The sequence below is a fragment of the Tarenaya hassleriana genome, unplaced genomic scaffold (assembly GCF_000463585.1).
Source record: "Tarenaya hassleriana unplaced genomic scaffold, ASM46358v1 Cleome951, whole genome shotgun sequence".
In the NCBI taxonomy this organism is placed as follows: domain Eukaryota; kingdom Viridiplantae; phylum Streptophyta; class Magnoliopsida; order Brassicales; family Cleomaceae; genus Tarenaya; species Tarenaya hassleriana.
This window is the reverse complement of record NW_010971909.1, coordinates 709-9,129: the sequence shown is the minus strand read 5'-3', so window position 1 is coordinate 9,129 and position 8,421 is coordinate 709. Positions and strand designations below refer to the sequence as shown.

Sequence of the window (8,421 nt, the reverse complement as noted above, 5' to 3'; positions counted from 1 at the left end):
TAATTTCTGACGTGGCGATGACATGGCGCGATGATTAGGAGAGATGTTGAGAATTTTGTCGCCACGTAGGATTTCCGTTTGTCTACATGACGGTTATTTGACGGTAGGTATTTTTTGGCCAATAATTTAAAAATATAGGATTTATTTGGAAAAAAATCAATTGTACAGATATTATTATTCAGTAATTAAAAAAATACATATATTAAATTGAGACTAGAAAAAAATACATGTATTTTACGACGATTCTCCCTTTATATTATGATATCTTCTCAAACAAAATGTCTATGAAAATAGCCCAAGAATTTCTATTCTCCACCTTTCAATAAGCAGGGCCGCGTGATGCCCACCAAAATGGATATGGATAAGGTATACCGTACATGTAAAGCATAAGAACCCCTGGCATGTACGGTCATTATCTATAATATTTAATTAATGTAGCCTTTGGGATGTAGCGGACCGAAATGTACGTCGTGTCAGCAAATAACACTCAAACACCGTGTCATTTTTCACCCACCTTTCTTTAACGGCCTCTACTCTCTAGGGTCTAACATCATGCCCGCGGTTTCCACCAGAACCACATACACAGTCATAACTCATACGTACATGTATACATTCATATATACATACATACATGCGACATAACTGGATTAGTAATTAGGCAAAAGTGTCGGAGATTAGCAATTAAGGGGATGAAACAAAGTTCAAGCTTTTCCATATATCGAAAACAAGAAGCCATTGCTCTGCACTGTTGAACTGCAGAAACAGGGCAGATCATCACGATGATGTCAGACCTCAAACACTATTAAACATAAGAAAAAAAAACTCATCTGAGATCATATCTCTGTAAAAAAACATCATATGATGCAGTACAACTGCAGAAGAAGAAGAAAAAGATTGGATTGTTAGGGTAATGACCGAAAACAGAAGGAGAAAAGATCGGATCTCTTTCTTTTTTTGGGCTTAGCCTGTGTTTTGGAGGCCGGCGGCTATACCCTTCATGGTCAAGATGAGGGTATCCTCCAGACCAGGAGCGTACTCACTTGTCGGATTGAGCTTGACCAGTTCATCGGCCGGTTTGTTCGATTCCATGAATTCCTTGTTGATGAGAGGTCGTGACTTCACGTTGTAGCTTGGATCACGGATTCGCTTCAGCGTATAGGCTTGGCACACATTGAGAGTCGTTATGTACGAGTCGCGTAGCCGAAGCCTCTGCTTCAAACAGGGGTCTCCTTCAAGAAGATCTTTGTGTCCAGCAATCTGCAGTAGCATTTTTGTAATGCGTAATTATGTATCAGAACCATAATCTTCGAAAGAATCGGTCTTTTGTTTTTATACCTGGAGGATGAGGTTTTTGGTCTCTTCATAGTTAGCTCTGAGCTTCTCTCCAAATGGCCAGAGTTCTTCCGAGACAAGAAGCTTGTCGTACAAGGCAGCGATCCCGGGATCCCCCTTGGCGAAAACCATCTCGACGAGATCGATAGTGACCCTAAAGAATGGCCAATTATTGTACATATCCTGCAGCATATGGAGGTTCCTTACATCTTTCTGGATCGCGTCTCTGAACCCCGCTCCAAAGCCTAACCAGACAGGAAGATGGAACCTTGTCTGGGTCCAGGCAAAGATCCACGGGATAGCACGGAGAGATTCGATTCCTCCGCTCGGTTTCCTCTTCGAGGGTCTACTTCCAATGTTCATACGACCATACTCCAGCTCGGGTGTAGCCTGCAAACCAATGTGGCCACCAAGTTAATGACAGATGCTTAGACAAAAAAACACTACACGGAAGCGTAAATGCTTACAAGGCGGAAGTACTCGACGAATCGAGGTTCTTTGAAAACGTAAGACCGGTACTCCTCGGTCGCAACAACTGCTATTTCATCCAGCAATGCACGCCATTCGGGCTTAGGTGCGACCGGAGGATTCATACCGTGTTCAAGTGTGGCAGCCGAGAAACGCTGTAGGGTTCTGAAACATAAGTGCTGCTCTCCGAATGATTGCTCGATGACTTCACCCTGAACCGTTACACGGAGTGAACCGTGAATGGTGTCCGGAGGCTGAGACAATATAGCGAGATGGGTCGGACCACCTCCTCTTCCGACAGTGCCACCACGGCCATGGAACATGGTGAGTTTCACTCCGTATTCCTTTGCAACTTTCACAAGTTCTTCCTGAGCTTTGTACAACTGCCAAGCAGCCGATAACCGGCCAGCGTCTTTCCCCGAATCCGAATAACCAATCATAACCTCTTGTTTACCGTTAATACGGTTCCTGTACCAGTCTATCGAAAAGAGCCTTGCCACGGCTGCAGGTGCGGCTTCTAGATCAGCAAGCTTCTCGAAGAGGGGAACGACCCTCAACGGCTGTTTTATGTGGCATTCACGCTGCAAAAGCTCGACGGCCAAGACATCGGAAGGTGCAGTCGCCATTGAGATAATGTAAGCTCCAAAGCTGTCTGCCGGTAACTCAGCTAAGACATAGAACGTGTCGAGAACATCAGCTATTTCCTCGGTTTTCGGAAGGTCGGGACTGAAAAGTGGACGCTTTCCGCTTAGCTCGGAGAGAAGCCATTCTTGGCGACGTTCTTCAGACCATTCTCTGTAGGAACCAATGTCCAAGTGGGTGGTGATAGCGTCCAAGACATCAGTGTGGCGGTCTGATTCCTGCCTGATGTCAAGCCTGACAAGGGAAAGCCCGAAAGTGGAGACTTGTCTCAAGAAATCGAGAAGGCTTCCGTCAGCTATCGGGCGGTCACCACATAAGCAAAGTGACCGATAGCAGAGCTCAAGAGGTTCCAAGAACTGAAAAGCAAACAGAAACGCAAATAAGTAACATACAAAATCTGGCAACAAGACAGAAAGAGACATAAGACAGAAACATGGTAAGGAACAAAACGGAGAGGTCGATACCTGTTCTACGTTACTGAAAGTCGCTTCCTCGGGAATGTCGGAGATTCCATTGCTCAGCAACTGACGGGCACGTTCCCGTGTGTGATACAGTTTGTCTCTGACGTCGCCAAGAACCACACGATATGGCTCGCTCGGATGAATCGTCTTCCAAAATTCTGCCAACAGGACAAGGAATCGAACACAGTCATCAGATTACACAGATGGAGCTAAAAATCGTGTTTTGCAGCACAAAACATTTTGAGAGACAAAATAGTGTAAGTAGCCTCTGTCCAAATCGGTCAAGACATATTATTACCTATGTAGTGTTTTGCTACACCTTTCCTTGAGTTCCTGTGAAGCTCGTCAGCACGAACACGAAGCTCTTCGCTACAACGCCACATGGACAACTACCGAGAAAAAACGAGCCATATAAGGTTTCAGACAAAGAAAACTTTAACTGAAGCAAGTCATGCCATTGTCAAGACATGATGTATCAAACCTCAAACATCAGATCCTCAATTTGGTTAAAGTACATGTTGGCAGCCATCATTCTAGCCAACAAGCACACATCTCGGGTGACCTCTGGTGTAACCCTGGGGTTACCTACAATTCATATGATCGGAAACTCGATGAAATAGGGTATACATAGAGTGTATAAAGGATCGTTATGTAAAGCCGGAGATGCAAGCAAAACAATCATGATACCGTCACGATCACCCCCCATCCAAGAAGAGAACTGAATCAGCGGAGCATTGTAAGGGAGACGCTCGTTAATCCCGATGTTTTTCAGAGCTGTGTCCACACGGCGTAGAAACTTGGGGACACCCTTCCAGATCGTCTCGTGGAAATAACTCATTCCGGCTCTCATCTCGTCTTGCGGGGCTGGAGGTGTTCTTCTGATCTCGTCGGTCCGGAATCCAGCTTGAATCTATACGGTAAAAGGCCGATCCTTTCTTCATTTCCCGATAAATATATATATAACCTTACAAATCAAAATCGAGAAGGGACATACTTCTCTTTGCAGAGCTTCATCAAGCTCTTGCTTGTCATCAGGGGTAATGTCCTTTGCATATAACTGAGCCAGACAATTCCTTATCCTGAAAAAAGGGCGGAAACCTATGTAAGAAAACATTTTAAGACAAGAACACAAAGTGGAGAGAATTCAGTTCTGACCTCCCATGTTTCTGGAGCAAAGATCTTCGGATAGATTGAGTAGGATGAGCCGTGAAAACAAGATCCACTGTCTGATTCTTGAGGGCCTCAAAGACCTCTTCGGGGGACTTTTTCAGGTCCACCACGAGTCTCTTGAACGTTTCCTCGATGTCCGACTCGGTGGTGGCTGAGTTCTCGTCCGCGAAACCGCGTTTCGTCAGCTTCTTGATCTTGCGGAGGTAGGCGATCTGCACCTTCTCGGCCAAGTTGGCAAGGTTAAGCATGTGGGAGAAAGCCTTGGAAATGACAATGGCGTCCCCTGGATCCAAATTCGTCAGGACATTCCCGAGCTCCTCGAGCTTTTTCGGGTCATGCTTCCTTTCGTACTCTGCCGAAAGCTCGTACAGCTCCTGAACCTGCATATATAAACCATACGATTTGATTCATCAACAGAAGAAATCCTTTTACATATAGAATCACAATATTTAACCCTCTGGTAGATGATTGAAACAAGTAATGGCCCGACAGGGGAAGTTTCCGACCAAAGACAGGAGAAATGGGCATCAATGAAATCAGATTTAAAAAGAGAGAAATCGGACCGTTTCTCTGAGATCCTCGCCGTGCAAGTCCTGGAGAATGTCGAGGAAACGATCGAGAAGCAAAGCATCATACTCCACAAGCTTGTCGTCCTCGCTAACTTTGACAGGAACCAGCTGACGAAGCTGCGCGTCAATGGACGCCATCTTCTCTAATTTCCTAGCCGCCATTGTCGCCGACCACTCGACCTTCTCTTCGTTTTTCTCTGCGATCATTCACAAACAAACAAACAAACAAACAAACAAAAACGACAGAACCAACGTTAACAGAAAGGGGGAAAATGAAGCAAGATCCGTTAACTTCTGACAACAAATTTCGGCAACAAAACCGGGAATTTGATGTGCTAAGAGCCATGAAAATTTGAAAAGCGGAAAACAATTAACACAAACCAAATCGGGCAATAGAAAAAAAAACGAAAAAAATTCAACAGATTGAGACAGACCCAGATGACAAAATCAGCGGTTAATGCGGAATCCGAAAATGGGTAAGAAAACGGAAATGATTCAGAAGGAAACCCTGTGCTGTTCGGAATCCAGATTCAGAGGTGAAGACAAAATGAAATTAGTTAAACTACGAGTGTTGTTAAAGACCCTTTTGTTTTCCTGGGAATTTTTTTTTTTTAAAAAAAAAGGGAAAAATGGAAAATCGACGGTTGAGGAAAACTCCAAATTAGTTAGTAAAAAATCACCGTTGATTAGGAAAAGTAATTACTCGAATTACCTTAATTAGGCGCCTAAACATATAATATAACCGATAAATTCACTTTACTATTTGTCTTTGGGTGTTTTAAAACGTTAAAGAGCTCTCCAAGATGTGACGTGGCATTATGGAATATTCTAATCTTTTTGCAAGTCAACGAGAGTTAGGGAATCTTTACGAACATTTCGTGGAATATGGAGGTGAATATACAGTCCAATTTCGGGTCTTCATAAATAGAGAAATTACACTTGGGGTTATATATACATATATATAATATGTCCATATTATATATAGAGAGAGACTTTTGGTCAATGATCGTATATATATTAATTAAAGTGTGACTAGTGTGTGACACCGCTTTTGGATTATTCGACCGGTTTCGGATGCTAACACTAAGTTTTATTACTATTTAAAAAATTATTATCTAAATCCAAAATTTATCTAAATTATTATGAATATACAAATATTTTATTTTTTGTATTTATAAACACCGAAAACTGAAGAAGGAAAAAATTTAAAATACTATATCCCAAGATACAGTGGAAGATAAATATATGCTTAAATTTTAATATAGAGACAACATTACCTTTTTTCACATTAAAAGTTCTTATAGATTCAATAATTTCTTCACTCAATTGTTATTATTTTTTTTTTCAAAAAAGAGAATGCGTTGAAAAATAGAATTTAGGATAATTATTTTAAAATTAAAATCTAAACTCTAATATATAAAGGTACAATAACTTCGTTTTTTTTTTTTAAATTTCATAGATTCGATGATAGTTTTATTCGAAAAACCTCAGATTTGGAAAGAAATTCCTCAAAAAAAATAAAAAACCTTCCTCAAATTTCACAACGCTTTCCACCTAATTGAAATTTTGTTTCCGAATCGAAACATTGTCTTTATTGACAAATTTCATTGTTTCATTACAATAAAAGCACATCCAATGAACAACACTGACCCGGCAATAGAATAAATCACTCACTCGAGACTTTCAGCTACTGTAATGATTCCACCATCTCCATTCAACGTGATTCCTCCATTGTTACAGAGATTCTTAGTTCCCTCAAGCTGGGAAGGGCAAGCTTAAAGACCCGAACCGGGTTTCGAGTCTCGGCTTGCATAAAGTTTCGACCTTGTCATAGATGATGGTGTAGTTTGAGCTACTGACATTCCTGAAGTAACACTGATCACTTCCCATGTATCTGTATACTTGTCGTGTTCTTCCATGTCCACTGACCACCAGGTTGTCTTTCACAACCATAACTCCCCGTCCGTCTTGCTTGTTGTTCAGATAGCTCTTGAACGGTTTCAACCCATTGGCACGTTCCGATCTCCTCTCTCGGAATGCCATTGTGACGTTCGAGATGGAGAGAGATGTGCCGTTTCCTTGGTCCAAGTAGTCTGAGTACAAGAAGAACGGAAAGCTTTTGAGTGATCTCGCCTTGAAAATCTTCCTCGGGTGTTCTCCTGCACGGACACGGTCATCTGCCATGATAACCTGATCTACAATCTGCAAGTTCCCGTCTTTACCGGCGACCATGTTGTTAACATATCCGAATTCTTGGATGACGGTAGTCGTGATGTCCCCATGTGAGGATTTGATCCGCCCTGCTGAAGTTAACGACCTGTTGGCTACTGTCTTGAACCTCCCGTTCAAGCCCTTGAAATCTGAAAGAGCAATAGTGGCGAGAGAGCTGATTTCGAGCTTCAGCAGCTCCCCTTCGACTCTCTGCCGCTCACTATCCAACCAAAGATGCAAATTCGCGTCAATGTACCATACGTTCAGAGCATTCGTGACACTGAATCCAAACTTATGAGGCTTTCCATCCAGCAAGCTTCCCAAGAATGGTGTGATCTCAATGTCATAAGTCGGCAAATCGAAGGAGCCAATGGCAGTGATGGGTCTCCAAAGAAGAGGATTGATCCCTCCGGTGAAAACAACGGGAAATGGCCAGACGGCACCGGCAATGTCGCCGTCGAGACTGATCACAACTTCCCTAAAGGGCCCATTGCCAGGAGCACTGAGATTGTTGGCCTCGATATAGTCATCAGGGAAATTCCCGTACCAGAACTCATCATTCTCATGGAAAGAAACATAAACCTCAAGAACAGCTCTATACACATTCCTGGGGATCTCGAATTCCTTATGCTCTATGTGAGTTGAATTCATAACTTCGAACCACAACCCATCATTCAGAGGCAGGTTTCGCGAAATGGGCAGGATCAAATCGGCGTGAGAACCGTAACCAGACACCGGATTTTGAAGATTTGTTCGGACACCCTCTTCGACGGGATAAAAATGGAAGATCACATCGACGTGATAAACACCCGTATACGTTTTATCCACGAGATTACCCATATAAACGGCGAGAATCTGGGTCTCGTCCTTGACGAGCAAAGAGTGATACCTGGTGACATCCTTCTCCACCGACCAGATGATCCCGGTGGCTCTAGGTTCGGCGGTACAGCTCCGGAGAATCTCAATGCCGTTTACCCAGATGCCGAAAATCCGATCGAACTGTCTTCCCTGGCAAGTGGCTCTGAATTCGAGGACGATTTTGGAGAAATCGCGAAATGGGCAGTGCGAAGGAGGAGTGTAATTGGCGAGAACCGGCGGTTTTCCATAAGTGTAGCCGAAATCATGGCGGAGAACGTGGTGGGAACATGGCGGCTGCGTCGCCGGAAGATGGGAGATGGGTTTGGCGACTTCGAAGTAGACGGTGGGAGAGGAGACGTTTAGGGTTTCGGAAGCGAAGAGAGGAGAGAAACGAGAAGGCCTGAAAGGCGATCTGGTTTTCTGGAGATTGGCGAATGCAGTCAAGGAACGGAGGAGGAAGAAGAGGGTGAAGCAGAAGAGTGGAGAGAGAAAGGAAGCCATGGCTGTGATCGTGCTGAGCTGCCAGTCTCCGTTTTATACTGAAAAGGATGTTAATTTTTAATTAGAAAATATCTAAAAATAACATCGAATCCATAAAAATGTGGAAACGAAAATCGAATGTGCAAACTTCCTAATATCACCAAAAACATGAATTTTGTAAATTTGTTTCCAAATTAATTTTTTTTTTATCAAGTTTTGATTCAGATTTC

The 8,421-nt window shown here is 43.1% G+C and overlaps 2 protein-coding genes across 3 annotated transcripts; both read right to left on the bottom strand.

Annotated features, from left to right (window-relative positions):
* Window positions 1–681: 681 nt before the first annotated feature.
* LOC104804737 (phosphoenolpyruvate carboxylase 1-like) lies at window positions 682–5,188 on the bottom strand. 2 transcript variants are annotated; one of them, XM_010529078.2, is made up of 11 exons: window positions 5,077–5,188; window positions 4,637–4,839; window positions 4,059–4,453; window positions 3,898–3,982; window positions 3,591–3,813; window positions 3,385–3,488; window positions 3,202–3,292; window positions 2,907–3,061; window positions 1,800–2,798; window positions 1,336–1,722; window positions 961–1,257 (listed from the first exon to the last, which is right to left on the bottom strand). In XM_010529078.2, exons 2-11 carry the CDS (start codon window positions 4,802–4,804, stop codon window positions 961–963), a joined length of 2,904 nt encoding a protein of 967 aa, XP_010527380.1. In that variant the 5' UTR covers window positions 4,805–4,839; window positions 5,077–5,188. The 2 variants fall into 2 exon arrangements, with proteins under 2 accessions (XP_019057000.1, XP_010527380.1); XM_019201455.1 differs by lacking the exon at window positions 5,077–5,188 and having other exon boundaries at window positions 682–1,257; window positions 4,637–5,062.
* Window positions 5,189–6,197: 1,009 nt separating this feature from the next.
* Window positions 6,198–8,219, bottom strand: LOC104804736 (peptide-N4-(N-acetyl-beta-glucosaminyl)asparagine amidase A). Its single transcript, XM_010529077.2, has one exon. It carries the CDS (start codon window positions 8,210–8,212, stop codon window positions 6,398–6,400), a length of 1,815 nt encoding a protein of 604 aa, XP_010527379.1. The 5' UTR covers window positions 8,213–8,219; the 3' UTR covers window positions 6,198–6,397.
* Between the last annotated feature and the right edge of the window lie 202 nt (window positions 8,220–8,421).